The sequence below is a fragment of the Scardinius erythrophthalmus genome, assembly GCF_964197995.2.
Source record: "Scardinius erythrophthalmus genome assembly, chromosome: 22".
Classification (NCBI taxonomy): Eukaryota; Metazoa; Chordata; class Actinopteri; order Cypriniformes; family Leuciscidae; genus Scardinius; species Scardinius erythrophthalmus.
Window position 1 is genome coordinate 23,775,941 of NC_138242.1, and position 18,690 is coordinate 23,794,630.

The 18,690-nt window shown below is 38.5% G+C and overlaps 1 protein-coding gene across 1 annotated transcript; it reads right to left on the bottom strand.

Annotated features, from left to right (window-relative positions):
- Positions 1-1,122: 1,122 nt before the first annotated feature.
- klhl24b (kelch-like family member 24b) lies at positions 1,123-18,319 on the bottom strand. The gene is made up of 7 exons (XM_081352662.1): positions 17,521-18,319; positions 15,513-16,491; positions 13,601-13,785; positions 11,310-11,428; positions 5,834-6,022; positions 3,624-3,812; positions 1,123-2,891 (listed from the first exon to the last, which is right to left on the bottom strand). Exons 2-7 carry the CDS (start codon positions 16,430-16,432, stop codon positions 2,691-2,693), a joined length of 1,803 nt encoding a protein of 600 aa, XP_081208788.1. The 5' UTR covers positions 16,433-16,491; positions 17,521-18,319; the 3' UTR covers positions 1,123-2,690.
- Positions 18,320-18,690: the final 371 nt, after the last annotated feature.

Here is an 18,690-nt window from a genome sequence, read left to right on the forward strand (position 1 = left end):
AAAACTTCTGTGGATTATTTATATGATATGTACGTTTTGGAGTTCTGGCATGGAAACCGCATGTGTTTAGTACGTGCCTTACTGTGCAAGCTGAAACCTCAGTGCCTGTTGCCACCAAGTCTTGCTGCAGGTCTTTTGCAGTCATTCAAGGATTTTTCTGAACCTGCCTTCTCAGAAATCTTGTTGCAGCCGACGATAGCTTCCTTTTTCTGCCCCGTCCAGGTAGTGTAACCACTGCTCCTTTAAATGTGAACTTGCAAACTATGCTTCCAAAGGTGTCCCTAAGAATATGTAGTGCCTTCACTATCTTATTGTATCCTGTTCCTTGTTTGTGAACGGTGATGATATCTTAACTTTGTGGACAAATCTTTTGACTTAGCCATATTTCTAACATTCAGTCAAAGTAACACTCAACAAACCTGCCAGTTTAGATATTTCATGTGTTCTAGCTCAAGAACACCTGGTGCAACTAATGAAGCCCTTGATCAGTTGCATCAGGTGTGTGTGAAACATCTGTTTTGCAGATTTGTGCTGGTGTGAGGGATTCTATTCAGGGGGTTGAATAATTTTGAGACTGCAGAAGTCATTACAATTTGGGGAAACCACTTGAAACATCTGTTGTGTTGAGCTATTTCAATTACTTTTGTTTGATTTGTTCATTGCAAACTGCTGGAAGTCTGTACATTTTGCCAATAAACCTGATTTGCTATGGGGGATGAATAATTTTAATTACAATGTTAGTAGTGTGAGATGGTGGTTTCATAGAAATTCAAGGTCCAATAAAGAAAAAACAAAACAAATATAGTTTACAAATCCATACTAAAAATTGCTTTATTAAGGAAAACTTATGCATATACACCACATTAAGCTCTTGTATATTTCAGTTACTTAGAACAAGAAAATTTTAGTGACAGTTTTAAACATTTCTACAATATTGTGCTGGAATTAACAGACAAAACCAATCACACATCTTTGGCGAGTTGTCAAATGTGTATCATTCCGCCACAAAGGCACAAAATTGTAATTTCTTTTAACACACTTTTAAGTAATATCTTCTTAAATTGGCATTTTTTTCTGCAGAACCATAGCTGTAATCAGCACTTAAGCCACATTCTTGCCATATTTCTTATTTTTATTTTTTTGACATACAAGTTTTTGGCATGCACATATAGTTCAATACCCTATGATGACTCATTCAAAAAGAAACATTTGTAAAATAATAGTAATAAAAAACACTCATTCTGTCTATGGCTTTTAGCAACTGAGAGTTATCAGATAAAGCAAGCCTATATAGCACTCACCAAAAGACACCAAACTCACATCAACTAGTCTACACATTTATTTACACAAAGTCGTAAAACTACACACCAAAAAAGGTTAAAGAAAGGACACGTGTTGTTGCATTTGTGCGCAGGGTTTCGACTCGGTCTTTCAGTTGCATTGTAAAATTCCCAGAGTAAAATGAACAATGTGTTGTTCTGGTCTTGCATCTGACAAATCTAAACAACACTTCTAACCAAAAGCAGGCAACCAAGCTGACATCACTAGTCTTAGAATCCCTGGCACTCAAACACACAATCTTTTGCTGCTACATCACTGAACTGCATGCACAAATACTGAGCTCAGATTACTGTAAGAACAAAAAAAAAAAGGAAGAGTTTTATAGGAGCTGAGAGTGTGAACTGGCCTTTTGGCCTGATGCATCAACATTGCAAACACTTACTGATACAGTAAACCTGAAGAAGGATCATATTTACATCCGGGACACTGAGAAATATTAAAACTTAAGTGCCTGGTTGGGGCTTTTGGACTTCAAGGATCAAGAATAAATAACTTACAAAGTGAAAGCGCATAATGATTCACTTATAAACAAGACATTCCTGATTGTATTCTACATTATATGCAAGAAATCATGTTTTCCCATAGATTAAATGAAACAGAATAAACATAGGCTAATCGACTCACATTGTAATGCTTCATATGGCTGGCATTACTAGAAAAGTTTATACAGACTATTTCTAAACATGTTTTTTTCCCCCCAATAAATGTCATGATTGCCGCAATTTCTACTACAAAATACAGAAAATACTTAATCACCAGAAAACATGCATACATAAAGCAATATTAAAAGAAACCCTATACTTTTTGGTGCCTGATGGATTTTTGTTTACTATATACCCATTAGACATGGGAGTGGTTCCTGCATATTCTGTGTCTCACAAACATCTGGCTGAATCTTTTCAAACACACTTATATATACACAAATCCATCACAACTGAACACTCTCTCGACCAGTCGCACATAATCACACCATTCACCCATTTTAAACAACCACTGACACCATACATTAAAATACAAAAGAAAATTCAACATTAATAATAATAAAGTGGAAAAAATAAATCACCATGGGAGGAGTTTAACCCGAGGGGAAGACCCAGATCACAGAGAACGGGAGATCAGAGACTAGCTTGAATTCACAGCCGTGAATCAATTCTGTCAAACTGATTCCTGATGGTAGTATGTAAAACAGTTAGGGTTGTGTATTTGTCAGTTTAACGGACAGCTCTCAAAGCTTGTGAACTGAGGGGGGTTGGGAAACCGTACTTCTCTACCTTACCTGTCGTAATGATCCATTTTCTATAAGGCGGCTCAGTTTATCTGCGTCCCTGTTGTGAGTGAGCTTTTTAGTATCATGACTGGTAGAACTTCTCATTGTAGCGGTGAATGGTGACGCAGCCGTGGTAAGAAATGGGGCGGGGCATGGCGGCCACGCCCGTGATGATGCCCGTGGACGGGTCGTAGCACAGGATGGTGTCTGACGCCTCGCCGTTTTCACCACGCCCACCCAGGATATAGATCTTGCCGTTGCATACTGACATACCGCAACTTTCCTGAAAAACATAAACATGCAGGTCTGTTTACACAATGTGTCAACTGAGTGCAACAGATGGGTTTCAATAGTGCATTTTCTCCACAGAGAAACATTTTTAGTGCAAACATTTCAAGACAGGTGGTTAATGGACTAATATATACTTCTGTAGATGCCGTAAGTCAGTGTGATTTCGATATTTTTAAATGGACTGTTTTCCCGATGAATAGCTACACTACTCACAATACTTAACAATTAGGAATGTTGCTGTTACTATCAAAAATGGGAATCGATGGTATTGTAAATGACTAAATCACATCATCATTCTCCCTACACTCTAAAACAATTGATATATTTGTATATTATTTATATTTTGTAAATAATTGTTAAAATGTATGTGTATATAAGTTGTCATGTATGTATATATATATATATATATATATATATATATATATATATATATGCTTTTATCCAAAGTGACAATAGAGAAACAAAAGCAATATATGTATATTTCACACAAAAAACAAAAAAAAATGTATGTGGTATTTTAGTTTTCACTGTTATTTATGATTAATTATTAATTTATTACAAATTTCATTTGATACATCAATTGTTATTCTTTCTTTTTTATGGCTTCAAATTATAGTTTGTAATGTGATTCGTGTTGAAGCTGGTTTGTTTAGTTCAAGTCTTAGAACACTTTCACTTTTGCGCTCTGCAGCATTTCAAATCGTAACTTCATTGCAGTCAGTACCTGTTTGCTGAAAGTGTGGACCACATGCATCCAGTAATCTTCACTGGGGTCATAGCAGTAGATGGATTTGGTCAGGCCTCCAGCAACATAGATGAGATTGTTCAGTGATACGGCTGTGATGCAGCGCTTAGCGATGGGGATGTTGGCCCTTAGCAACCAGGAGTCGGATTCAGGGTCATAGCACTGAACCTGAGGGCAAACACACACAGTGACGTTAACATTTTTTAATTAACTATACAACTGGTAATTAACTACTCAACAGCCTTATTCAAGCCTGCCTCTTCAGGCTGCAAAACAGTCGCAACCGCAAACATACATCAATCCCCCTGCCATACTTGAAAGGAGGGTGTTGATAACAACTTCACAGATTTTTGTGATCTTAAAATTATGAAACCACCCTGGAGGGATATGAACTCACAAAAACAAATCATTGATCTTGTGTCCTGATAAAAAGGAAACAATTGCGCACAGACACAATATCTCCTGAGAAAAGCCTGGGTGAATTTCTATCTCCCTCTCTGTGTGGAGTATGTAATAGTGGACAGGAAGGTATTATAGGGGCTTCACACATTTTAGAAATAGCAGACACTTGTGCAAGAGAATGCTCTGGGCACAAATTATCTGGAAGACTAATAGGATAGAAACGGGACTGCTTTGACCAATCAGAGTTGAGATATGCGCCAACATTAGTTATCATCAGAACTTCCTTGTAAGGAAGCAGGAAATGCTCCAACGTTATGCAATTCTCTGAGGACGTTTACTTCAATATTCAAATCAACCATCACAACAATTTTAAGAAACACAGCGTCAAGCTGTACAATTGTGGAATTATGGGTCCAAAGAAGTTTTATTTGGGAATTAAAGGTCAGCTAGTTCAGAACTAATATGACCTGCACTGAATCGCAGTGAAATACATTAAGGAAATCCAAGAAAATATCTGCGGCTGAGTGTTTCTCTCCAAAGAGACACCTGGAGAATGTATCAGAGCGGGCTGACAGATCCAGGTCAGATGGTCGTAGCTGTTGATCTCCATTAGGGGGCAGCGGGTAGCACATTCAATGCATCTTCCATCCATTGTTCAGCTAAGGCAAAGTCAGGCCGTGATGAAGGACAAACTCTTTCTAACTACAGTGTAAGAGTAAACAAGCTGCCATCATGTAACAAAGGGGGGAATCTAACAGCTGGTAAACTCAAGGTTTAGGCGATTGATGCCATTTTGGTCACACACAATGTCGTAGTTACCATTGTAGGGGCTTTGTATACTTAAACATCCTGTCATTCGTGAGCAGAACGTATTTAAACGTAGAATGACCTCTGGTTCAACTCAATTATATATTGATAAGTTATTCAGCTTGAGTTTAAAGCAGTGTTGTTATTGTTAAACTAAACCCTAAAACTATTAAAAATCCTTTTTATTAATTGAAATAAAGCTGAAATAAAATACAACAAAAAAAATATTAGATTAAATAAAATTAAAATAAAATAAAAGTTGAAGTTATAGTACTAAAATGGCAAACTTAAACTGAAATAAAAATGAATTAAAGCTAATAAAACTATAATGACAAAAGCACATAACAAAATGTAATAATAATAAATAATAAAACAAACTAAAATACTAAAATAAACGGAAAATATAAAAATAAAAGCTATATGACAAACCTGTATGTCTTTTCTTTTTCCAGTGGAACACCAAATAAGATAAGCAACTTAATTAAGAATGTTGTTTTTGCCCATTCAATAAAATTTGGACAAAAGAAAGTCTCAAAAGAAAAGGATTTCAAATATCTAGTCATTCTGGTCTTCAATGACATGAGTACAAGTAAATTATGACATAATTTCCATTTGTGTGCAAACTGTCCCTTTAACTGTCCCAAGTGATAACTAACAGACTTCAATGAGACATGAATTATAAGGATTTACTATAGTAACAGCACTGGAATACAAATAAAGACATCGCCCATTTCTCAAGTAAAACTATATAATCAGAGCTGTTTTATTTACAGCGGCTGGGTTTATGGTCCACTGCACTGTTCAGAGAAATGCCAACATCACTACACTGGAAAACAAAGCATGTCACACCCGTGCGTGACCCAAAGATAAATGTCATGTGTTTACATGCAGTAAATACACAATGACATGCAGAGATAACAACAGGGTGGTTTCAAAGACTCCCTACTCCTCAGAAACATGCGTCAGACTCTTCTACAAACCTTATCTGAGCATGTGTTGTCATCGGGTCCTCCTCCAATCACAAACAGTTTATTGACACAGCTGATGACGGCTGGAGAGCTGACAGCCTCCTTCATGGGTGCCACTTCTGTCCAGCGGTTTGAGAAGGAGTCGTAGCATTCGACGCTGCTGAGACGTGACTGACCGTCATATCCGCCAACGGCATACACCTGTAGAACAAAAAACACAACGAGATGTTACATTTAGTGATGACCCTGTACACAATACACCATTATAGTGTTGCGTAATGTAGGTAAGCTCAAACTGTTTTTGTCTGTTTTGAAATGTACACATGACGTTTCTGTGGATGAAACAATCTGGAGGTGAGCCAAAGCGTGTGGATCTTGCCAAACAAGAACTACTGTTTACCCTTTCATGATTCTCAAATTGATTTAGTGACAAATGGATCGTTACAGACACACGCACAAGCCTCGAGGCTACCACTGCATTCGCAACATGACAAATCTGATTATACCTGCGTTTTATTGCACAAGTGGACTAAACAAACTTGATCCAGAAACAATGATGACAAATATCCATTTGCAGGAGTTCACATTAAAAATAGTCATGAGGTGAACATATCACTTCTGACTGTGCCAGCGGTTAGAATCTCGTGGTTTACTCTTGAGTAGCCAGAGGCAGGTTTACTTTAAAGGGGTCATATAAATGGTACATGCACTTTTACAAGTTGATTGCACTGAAATGTCTGTTGGCAGTGCCTGTACACAACCATCCTATCATGATAAAAATCCATCCAGTGGTTTTGTTTTAATCTCCTTATATGTTTGACCATCTCTGAAATCAAGCCGTTCGATATTGTGACGTCATAAGATCGTACGCCACTCCCGCTATTGTGATTGACAGCCGTGTTTCAACACAAGACCCGCCCTGAGCAAGCTGTGACAGCCGTCGTCATAGTAGTCCGCCATTGTTGATATGCTGGAGTAGAATGGCGTCTAAGCGATTGTGGTGTTCTGTTCTTAGATGTAATAAGGAACACAGCAGTCATTTGGATGTTCCTAAATCCGAGCCGTTGAAGAAGCAGTGGCTGAGTTTTGTTTTTGAAGCGATATGCCCAAATGATTGACGCGGGGATTCCCTCACGGGGATTCCCCACGATCGTCTGTGCTTTCATGTTTGCACGAATCATTTCACACCAGACAGCTTCACAAACGAGAAAAAACGGATCGGTACCAACGTGTTCCTGCTGAACCTCCAGAAGATGTGAGTGTAATGTTTTATTAACCTTTATATTAGTATTTATATTAATCTTTGCGAAATTTGCAAACCTTGCTGCAGGCTTCATGATGAATGCGTCTAAGGTTTACACTCAGGGTACATTACGGCATGTTTTCTATGTACGACGTTCTCAATATAATTCATAATCCCACGTTTATAACGAATAACACGTGGTTATTGTGTTAGATACGGTCAGAGAATGTCTAATACGGTGTACCCACAGAACAGAGGGGCGGGGTGAGCAAAGCTCATTATCATTTAAAGACACATGCACTGAAACGGCGTGCTGAAAACAGAGCTGTTTTTGACCAGGTAAAATTAGTGTTTTCTTACAATACTAATGAGAATTTTTAATTAAAGTATATTACAAACTTTTAATTTAGACCCTAAAGAATCATATTAGCTTGTACAAAAATGGCATTATATGACCCCTTTAAGTAACTTTTCCTAGCAGGGTCAATGACAAATATGGATGTCAGAGATGAAGATAAGACAGTCTTAAAAACACAAATGTAAAAGTTCTGAATGTCAATTACCTTGACTATAAGAAATCCAGTGCGTCCTATTATGCCTACTTTCTAGTAGGGCAAAAGCAGTACAAGAAATGAGTAGTACGTCTGAATTCAAAGTATTTGTAAATCAGTGGAAAATACCCAGATGACCTACTTCTTCAGCCGCATCCAAAGGACACTTTACTGTCCCATGAGGCCACAGGAAAGGAGTCGTGAATGACAGTGAAGCGAAACAACTGAATCACGTGTAGTTGTAGTTCATCCGAATTTCATTCAAACTAAACACATTCAATTCATACCATACAGAACATACTTCTCAACAGTCGTGAAGTTTGTTCCTCATTAGACAGTGTGCGGTTTTGAATGAAACTACAGTTTTGATGATTCAGTGATTGTAAGTTTGTTCATTATTTAAAAAAAAAGGAATTCAAATATTTTAAGGTAAAAGTTTTTTTTTATTTAATATACCGAATGTAATTATTAATTGAATATTTATGGGGTTATACCATTTGACATTTTATATATATGTGTGTGTATATAAAACCTGAAAATGCAAGAAACCCTTTACACTTCAAGGGTTTACAATTCAAATATTTAAGGTAAAAGTTTTATTATTTATTTTTTTATAAATATACCGAATGTAATTATTAATTGAATATTTATGGGGTTGTACCATTTGACATTTAAAAACCTAAACTAACCTTTCCATTAGTATTTAAATATATATATATATATATATATGTGTATGTGCATATGTATATATATATATATATATATATATATATATATATATATATATATATATATATATATATATATATATATGTGTGTGTGTGTATGCATGTTTTTTCCTTCCAAGATTTTCAGCCACAAAAATCAGCTCATTACAAAAATATAAGAAACCTTTACCTGAAAATGCAAGAAACCCTTTACACTTCAAGGGTTTTTCTTGTTTTGATGATAAAACATAAACAGACATGCCCTTGCAGAAACACTAAAGGTCGGCAGAAACACTAAAGGTATTACATGCAAATTAGGGGTAACAGTTGGAAATTGATGTGTAAATCAGGTTCAACTTAAATCATTTAAGACCGTTTAAAACCACCGTTTTTGCATAACCTGGTAATTAATCACAATCGATGTAAGACTTATTGACAGCATCCAACAAATGCGATCAAAACATCTCCGCTGAAAAAACATGACCTCTCTGAGTGCAAATCGTTGACAGTTCTGTGTTGTAACGCATCACTCAATCACTCTTGTTTGTGTAAGTCCCTGAAGAGATTGAGGAATTTCTCGCTCACTCTCAAATGAAACCACGTGGAACGCAAAACCCCTGAAGAGTTTGTCTCCTTCTCCTGTCTCGTGGCTCAATACTGTTAAAAAGAATAAGGTAAACATGTTTCCCTTAATGGAACAACCATGAAAACCGGTTGAACCAGTGTTGGCGCACGAACGTAGTCGAACAAAGAGGGGCAACTTACGGAAAAAAAAAGCAATGTGCTTTCTGATGAGCTCTTTGTTCAGACTCAGATATTATTGAGACGGTCCTATCATCCCTGGGACTGATAAGATGTATATCAAAAAAAAAAGCAATAAGGAATTATAAAATGTCTTCAGAGGAATTAGATTTCCTGTTCAGTGTGTGCGTAAGTAAAAGGCTAATATATGCTGACAGGGTGTGAGAATGCGAGTCATTCTTTCTCATTTAAATGTTAATCATAATTCTATATCACACACTTGCATACACAATAATCACATAGAGTATCTAACCAGTGTCAGCATGGCTCACATCAGATTATTGCAGCTTAACCCTGTAGTCATGCATTTCATTTTTCAAGTCTCAGTGTTGTGACTTCAGTTGATTAGATTTTATCTGTCAGTCATGAATCTTTCACAACCAATAAATCCAACTGCAGTCAAACAATCCATATGTCTGAAGGAGTTGCTGCTCAAAAACAAACCCAAATAACCTTTTGGGGTCAAATGAGTTTTGGGTCCAAAACTAGCATGGGCCTGAAACACAAAGAGTTGGAGAGACTATAGCAGACACCCAGAGACAGGAAGCTGGGGGGAAATATCTGAACAAGCCACAATACAAAGCATCAACACAAACAAAGCAAGAGAAAAAGGCGTTCATGCAGACAGCTGGCTATAACTTGCAGTGCATGTTAATTAGTGATTGCACAAGTAGCTTTTGTTGGCTCAGCTCATTCGATAACAACAAGACACTTTTGAGCCGGTTCCTTACCGATTACATAAAATGAATCAGATCTTTCTCACACAGGACAGAACAAAGCTATTTAACCCCCAGCCAAAGTAAATCAGATTTCTGGAGCTGATTACGTTCATTAATAAATGTTAAAAACAGCCTCATGAGTGATGCAATATCAAGTGACGTATACAGATCTAAACTCGTTTGACAGCGCCCTTATTTAATGGTTCATATAACTGATCAGTTCACATTCAGTTACTGATTATTAAAAAAATGCAGTGTAAGCAAACCAGTTCCAAGGGAGAAGTTAAAAATTAATTATATCATTGTTTAATGAAAACAATGTTTAATGAAAACAAGTTTCAAGCAGGAAAATCGAAGCTTTGAAAGTGGAACTGACTACAAGACAAAGAGCAGTAAATGACAAGCACGCAATAAATTATAAGGGTGGGAACATGTTTGAAAACTAAATACGGATAAAGATACTCCAACACCCATTTCTATATGTGGGAAATATTCATCATGGTTAGTAGCCTGGCTAACGTCAGACCTAGTCTCATTTAGACGTGGTCTGGGAACCACATGTTCATTTTCGTATTTGAGGTGTGGTTTACGAATGCCCAGAGCCGTTTATTGGGCGCTACGAATGTTTATCAAATGCGCCTGTACGTAGCTCATAGCCAATCGTTTCAATTATACCAGATGACGTATGTAGAGCGACATAAATTCGATGAGGAAGAAGACAAAATAAACTTGCGTTCTAAACTACTTAGAACACTATATAAGGCTGCATCGAAAGGTAACTTCGCGTCTGCTGCCATGTTGGATCCATAGATATAAACAAACTGCTTCGGTGTGTCGCATAGACATCGTCATCGTCTTGCTGCTCCCTCCCCGTTCTGTGATTGGTCCCCTCGCTGAGGCGAAAATCTGGTCCATGGAATCCAGGCTGCCTAGCAGCGTGAATAAAATCGCGCTGCGCGCAAGGCAGCATGGGAAAACCCAGGCTACATGGTTAGAGGTATGTAAACCACAGGCCATCATCAAAATAGGAAATCAATGTCTTCTTCCTGTGGCATGACTAGAGCCAAGACTTTAATTCATGGGGCTCATTGAAAAGGCAGCAAAAGCCAACAAAATGCCCTTAAAAGTTAAACACTGGAATGTATTGGTTTATTATTGGTTTCTAAATGTCTCTTGAATGGCTTGATGGTGTCATGCTCTCAGCAGCCAATAATTCACAAAACACAACACATTGTGGTTGGCGCAAACAATGTTTATCCTTGCTACAAGTCAACTGGTAATAAATCTAGTCTTGTTCAGGTTTATCCACATTTGAGTACTTGTATATTTTTGTTTATAGTTGAGGGCATGTGAAGCAACCTGTCCATGTTATCTACCAGAAGAGTGTTCCCCACATCACATGTTTCCAGTTATGGGCATCTAGCGGGCTATTGGTTATAGTATGAATGTGGAAGTCGTTCAACTCACCTTTCCTAACAAAACAGCCATTTTGTGTCTCCAGCGACCCTTGTTTAAGGAGGCAACCCTGATCCAGATGTTGAGCTGGGAGTTGTACATCCAGACATCCCTGCTGTTGATTCTACCCCCTGAAATTGCAGCACCAATTGGTCACCACCATTCTTGCATGTGCCATCACACACTGATTATAATCCTTTCAACAATGTGAAAAAGTAAATAACCCATGACACACTTTGTGAATGTTCCTTGTTTCTTATCTTATCTCATATAAACACATTATGTAAATAATAAAACACAAAATTGAAAATGTTCCAGTTCTGAGATAATTCCGGTGAAGCAACATAATTAGACCAGATATATTTATGAAAACAAATTTGCAATGCACTGAATAAACCGCAATTCATTATTTGCATATACACTACCAGCCACAAGTTTGTGACTGAATTTATGTTTCTCATCATCTTAAACTCCTTTAATACTTAAAGCTTGAAATGGGTTTTGTATAAAATAAATGCATCACTTACACCAGATAGTGAAGAAAAATCCACCAACAAGCATCCGGTATGCTACTGTTTAAAAAGCATCTTAGGATGCACCTCATGAAGTTGGTTGAGAAACTGCCCAGGGCTGCGTTTCGCAAAATCATAGTAAGCAATGGTCTCTAAGATCAACTTGGCTAACAGTGCTTTTGGGAAACTCAGCCCTGAGCAGTAATCTAGACAATGTATGGCTACACTGAAGAACTAAAAAAGTAGCTTTGATTCGTGAAACATTCATTTAGTCACTACATAATTCCATTTGTGTCATTTCATAGTTTGAGTGACTTTACTACAATTACACAATGTAAAAATAGTAATAAAGACTGAGCAGGTAGGTATGACCAAATATTTGACTGCTAGCGTATCGGTTAACATGTGTGCATCTGTGTGATTGTGCTAACAGAAGGTAGTAATCTACAAAACTGTTCCAGTTCTTCAGGAAGCACGTGGAAAGAACACACTGGACTCAGCAAATCTGCTCAACCTGAAGCTCATCTTTCTATCAGTTTCTATTATTTTCTGACTTACATATCTTAGTCTTGAGTTTTACATATATACAGGTATAGTTCGACAAACGCACAGGCTTCCTGCCTTGGAAAAGCCTGCCTGGCCCTGGCTTACTAAACAAACTTCAAAGGAGGAGTAGAACAAAATGTTTGGGGAAGGACTGAACTTAAAAGGAGGTTGAAACGCGCGAGAGAGAGAGAGAGAGAGAGAGAGAGAGAGAGAGAGAGAGAGAGAGAGAGAGAGAGAGAGAGAGAGAGAGAGAGAGAGAGAGAGAGAGAGAGAGAGAGAGAGAGAGAGAGAGAGAGAGAGAGAGAGAGAGAGAGAGAGAGAGAGAGAGAGAGAGAGAGAGAGAGAGAGAGAGAGAGAGAGAGACAGAGAGAGAGAGAGAGAGAGAGAGAGAGAGAGAGAGAGAGAGAGAGAGAAGCGTTAACTAGCAGATCTGTTCTCTTGGAAACACGTGAGCGCTTGGCACATGCAGAACGTAAACTGATCGCTCAGGATTCTAGCCCCCTCACTCACCCTCACTCTCTCTCTCTCTAACACTATTTTCTCATGAGATAACTGATCTCTTTTAATCATGTCTCACAGTCTTTTTTTGCTGAACCTGCTCGCTGTTCAAAGTGAGCTGCTCTGTAATGCGTGGCGCCCTGCTGTGTCTGACAAACCCCTGCAGACTAAACCATCAAACTGACAATAATTGAGAAATTAAGACAGAGGATACGGAAAATTGACAGATGGAGGGCGTGTAAAAACAACCCTTAGAAATAAAAAGACCACAATACAGCAATTAAACATTTCTAAATAAAGTCTTTCATTTTACAGTTAGTAATCCATATATTAAAGACCTCACAAAATCAAAAATCAAGTTTTGTGAGTTGTTGTCCATGTCTGTGAGCTTTAATGTCATCTATATGCTAATGCACCACTAAAAACTGACAAAATGAGCAGATATACGCATTCAAAATTTTTTTCATAGTTTTTCTATGTTAGACCAAAAATATTAATAGCTCATCTTGCACTTACAAGATTTACTTGTAAAAACATTTTATCCAACCAAATGCTATAATGAGATTGTCCCTCTCCATAATGCTAGCATTAGCAATCTTCCTGGATGTGATGTAAACAAAAGGCTACTGGCATTGAAAAAGGAACAAGGCCTTTGATAGACTTGAAGAAAACCAAGTCAAGTCTAACAACAATTGCCTACAAAACAATTTAGAGCTCAAGACTGTTATTACAAATATACGAGATTACCTGAGACCAGAATGTCGTTCCTGAGGGCACACACAGCATACTCTGACTTGGTGAATTCCGGGAGTTTGGCTAAGGATTTCCATTCCCCAGTTACAGGATCATAGCACTCAGTGTACGGCAGGTTGAAACCTCCCATTCTCTCACATCCTCCGACTACCACAATGACCTCAGAGAATCCTGTAGACCTGCAGGGACATGACTGGATGTCAAACTTGGACACATGGACAAATGTAAATCATTTAGTCCTGGTAACATTACAGAAAATAGAAAGTGTTCACATGGCAAGCAAGCACATATTTTGTCATACTATTAGTACTGCACAACTCATTGTTTACATTTTGTTTTCTTGTCATTTTCAGTCTATTTGTTCACTGAATGACACTGAAATGAGAAAAGTACAGAACCATTTCTAAGAATAGCAGTAAAAATCACTGTCTACTAGTGCCCAGAGCACAACATGTATTCTCTGTTCAAAGAACCAATCGGCAGGCAAACACATTTTATCCAGAACCAACTTCCCCCATTTTTCCCCTGAAATCCTCTGCCTAGAAGACTGTGCTCTCTGTGTAAATGATCATGGGGTTGGAGAAAGCTCAAGCGAAGATGCTAAAGTTAGAGTTGAACTTTGAATACCCTCTCTGGGGGAAAGAGCTTAGCACGAATAGAGCAAGTCGCCCAGTCAATTCATGCAAACATGGAAAAATCTGATCAGTCTTTCATGCATGATGTAATTACTGTAAATGTGCTGCACCCACATAATTCCCTGAGAATAATTGGTGGAGGTCAGCTAGGCCCTATCTCATAATTCAAATTTAAGAACCATCACAAATCTGCCTGGAAACAGAAGGTGGAACTACAACTTTCTGCCAACTGTAAGCCGACACCCGTCTGAAAACTCTAACACAGTACGCTATAACTTTTTTCATCAAACCAAGGAATAACAAAGGTACATGGAGTTGAAAAACAAAGTACCCTTGCATTGTCTTGCATGAACGTTTAGCACACTTTTGTCAGTTTAGCTGGTTGCATGAGACTTGGGCTGCATTTATCCTGATGACTGTGCTACACCTTTCTTCAAGCAGTTAAATGAGACTTTGGTGGTTCCTCCAGCGAATCACGTTCAGGCAGATTCCAGGTCACTATAAATTTGGCTCTGAGAAAAACAGAACTGTGCATTCCCCTCCCCCCCGCTCTCTCACCCCATGCTCCTCCAGACATAACACAAACAGAGCGCACACTGCAAGCAGGATCAGGTCAACAGGAACATGTTTTGAAACTCAGGTGTTCATGTGTTATGAAGCCTGTGAAGGCAGAATGTGTACGGGCAAGCCCCGCTGAGACTTTTTTTGCTTGCGCTGCAATGCAGTGGGCCTGAAGGGGCCGTCCCTTCTTGCTCCATCTCACTGTGCTTACAATGTGGCTCGAGTTGTTCCATATCCATAAATTAGAGCATTGAGCTTCCAATGATCAACTATGGAGTGCGGGGCTATAAAAAAACAAGCCTTCAAGTTACTTGTTGAATCATGCCTTCGTGTTTCGAGGATGATTGAATCTATAATGTAGCCTTTCTGAAAAGGGTTCCAGAAGTCTCTGGGATCTTTAAGGACATAGCAGAACGGGTTTTGCTTTTAACCAAGCTAGACAACTACAAATAACTAGTAAACTCCCATTTGCTTGATGTTTCTGGGTAGCCAATAAGTTTGAAGTTAAGTCATAGTAAACAAACTCTTTGATAGTGACTTGAGTGAACTAGACAAACAGTTCAAGCGAGGTATAAAAGACTCTTCTCTCTCCTGCAATCACTGGTCCATTTTACACAGTTTAAACTGCTTGGTGCATTGACTGAGACTTGAATTAATATGGTGCTTGAATAAGAGTACATTATAAGCACAAGAAATGTTGCTAGAAATACCTGCGAGGACGGGTTCTAGGCGACATCATTTCGTTGCCCAACACATGATAGCGTCTTGCTTCATGTAGAAGCTGGTAGCACTCTGGTGCATTTTGGATCAACTGGTCACCTTCTACCGTCTGTACGAAATAATTCGGATGCAGCAGGGGCAGGCGGACGTGGTTGAGAAGGTCTTTGAGCACGATTCTGCGGTGGTCCACATCGTAGTACACCCAACGAACCACTGCTTCAAACACCGTCTCCTCCTTTCCAATGACTAGCTCGTCACTAGCGATGTACTCCTCCAGTTCTTCCTTACGCAAGTCCAAGAATTCTTCATGCTGGGCCACGTCGGCAAATCTCTGCAGCGCGTAAGAACGGCAGCGGCTGGCCAGTTGCTTGAGGGAGTGCGCGTCGGCAAAACGCTGGATGCCCAGGCAGTTGCAGGGATCAAGTTGGTCCTCCAAGAACTTGGCACAGGCATCACGGAGAGTGCTGATCTGGAAGAGGCAGGAGGTCTCAAAGAGGAATTGCACATTGTCTGTGGTGATGCGGGCACGTCCAGTGTAGACGTACTGTAGGAAGGTGTCCATGGCTTCGACACGGATGCCGTTGATCTCCACCAACATCTCACGGCTCTCACGGAGGTCGTTGCAGAACATTGCACGGAAATAGCTGCTGCAAGCTGACAACACGGCGCGGTGGCATGGGAACTCACGACCCTCCACACTGATCACCACGTCCGTGAACAGTCGGCCATCACGGAACTCATTAAACATCTGCAGAATGCTCTCGGAGTGGCACGGGCCAGAGGTGAAATCGAACACATCATGATTACCCACGGACTTGTTGTCCATTTCCAGAACCTTTCTCTTAACTGCTGGAGACTCACGGACTCCAGAGTCCTCCCGGTTCAGTCTTCTGCCCAGAATAAGTACCATTGCTATTAGACCAGTGAGGCCAGAGGCCCTGTAGACAATAGAAGATAATGATGCCTCAGCTGAAATGAAAAAGAGAAATATTATTTTAATCAGGAAATCCATTAACATGTTATAAGCATATAAAAATTACAATGAGACACATTTCTGAGTCATTGCTTTCGTAACCTAATATAAAAATATGCTGTATTAACTGAAATAAGCTTAACACTATAACCTATACAGCTTTTCAGGCTCAATTTACAAAAGGTAAAGGAGCAGCTGATCAACCATGCAGTAACATACACAAAGTGTTGCTATATTGCTGGCAAATGTTATGTGACAAACATATGACACACATTAAGTATTAAACCTTTTTTATTAACAGTTAAATGACATTTTAACTTTTTTATATCAGAAAAGTACAAGTCTCTGCCTAATTTACAAAAATGACATTGTCATGACAACCTTTTGTTTGTTTCACAATGGCCTCTCATTGCCCCAGGTGAATTCACCTTAGACAACAGAATGCTGTTTTTCTGGTACTGCAGCCGCCTAGCGGTCACTTCCGTATTCAACAAGAGGATCAAAACAAAGAACTTGGGGAACGTCAACAAAATATACTTCAGAAATTGACCTGCCACCACGTGTTGACTGACAAAATTAATCATTCAAATTTATGATTAAATTCAATCGTAATGAAATTATATTATTCAGTTAAATTACATCATCTTATATGCTTTTTAAAACATATTTATAGCAGGCTGTAAACTTAGTAAAATTCCATAATTCTTGTGTCGCAGTTATGCCTTTTTTTCAACAAAAAAACAAATAGCCTACCATGGTATGAAGAATTTTAGATAAAAATACACAAAGTATTTTTTCTTTTTTTTTTCTTCCTTTTCTTTTCTTTTTTTTTTTTTGCATTGGTTACGTAGGACTTAGGCTATATAAATACATGCATTATAAATACATACATTTTACAATTGTCACAAAATGTGTTTCATACCTATATAATTTAAATGATCATAAATACAAAACTGTTACAGAATAGAATAGAACAGAATAGAATCTACTTTAGGCCTATAATATTATAACAAGCATAAACTCACCAGTTTAAAAAGTGAAGACTTTGTTGTGGAAGTCTCTTAAGTAGCCTACTTAAAGTCAGAAAATCAGTACATGAAAACTCTGCTCGTCTACCCCTCGGCGGTCATCTCTGTTCCAGCAATGAGCCCAAAAGAACGTCTGAGGAAAAAAACGGTCCGCTGGGTGCTTTATTGCCATCATCACATCCGAAAAACACTAGCGGCAATCAGCTGATGACGCAGGGAGTTCTGGGAAATGTAGTCTTCATGTAGGCTGACAGAATGACGGCAGAAGCGCAGGTGACTACAAGTACCAGAGTGCTCAAAACGCCACATGGCCACAGATTGTTTGTAAACGTTTCAACAGTCACAAGAGTGGCGGAGGTGAATCTCATGTTGGAAAGAATTTCAACTCCTTTTTTTTTTTACTCTTAAGAGTTTGAAAGAAGGATATAAAATACATTCTTGTGCAAAAAAAAGTAACACATTTTAGAAAACAATCATAAACAACACGCACACATGACTTCTAATTGACGTATTTTTGTACTGCGCTGATGATATTTTCTATCTATAACGACCGTAATCACAAGTATTTTTTACATTTTCATTAAGACATTGCTTAGTATGCTTATTTAACCGTCTGAACTGAGATGAAAGAACACGGTAGCAGATTTCAGTTTTTCCTACATTGTACATTGTACATTAACAATGTTTCTCTCTTTCCTTTCCATTGTAGCCTATTGTATGAGGTTCAAGACAAAGATTTCCTTTTCTCGCAATCCTTTCAACACCAAAAGGCACCATTTAAACAAGTGTCTGGCTCATTTGGAAAGCAGGTGAGGCGGTTTAACTTCCTCTCTTCTTCTGAATGCCTGGAGGCTAAACGGTTATAGGCCTAATAATAGACTAGGGCTATGCATATCTATTTTCTATACATAGTCATCACTTCCCCATCACTTGAGTGCCGAACGCTAAACGTAAACATACATAGGCTAGGAATCTTGACATGTTCAGGAAACTGAAATTGTATAAACATGTAGGCTATGCATAAATGAGGCAGTAAGCAGAAGGTATCAGAAAGCTACAGGTTCAAATGAGTCTGACTCAGAACTGCTGTAGAATAATTGACTCAGAACTACTGTAGAATATTTCATCCTGTGTTCTTAACACACCAACAACACTTTTCCCACTCAC

Excerpts from the sequence above, each read along its gene's own strand:
- klhl24b (XM_081352662.1), bottom strand. The coding sequence starts at position 16,432 with ATGGTACTTATTCTGGGCAGAAGACTGAACCGGGAGGACTCTGGAGTC. Across the intron at positions 11,429-13,600 it reads GAACGACATTCTGGTCTCAG|GGGGTAGAATCAACAGCAGG; the intron begins GTAATCTCGTAT and ends CTGCAATTTCAG. Across the intron at positions 6,023-11,309 it reads TGGCTGTTTTGTTAGGAAAG|GTGTATGCCGTTGGCGGATA; the intron begins GTGAGTTGAACG and ends TTTGTTCTACAG.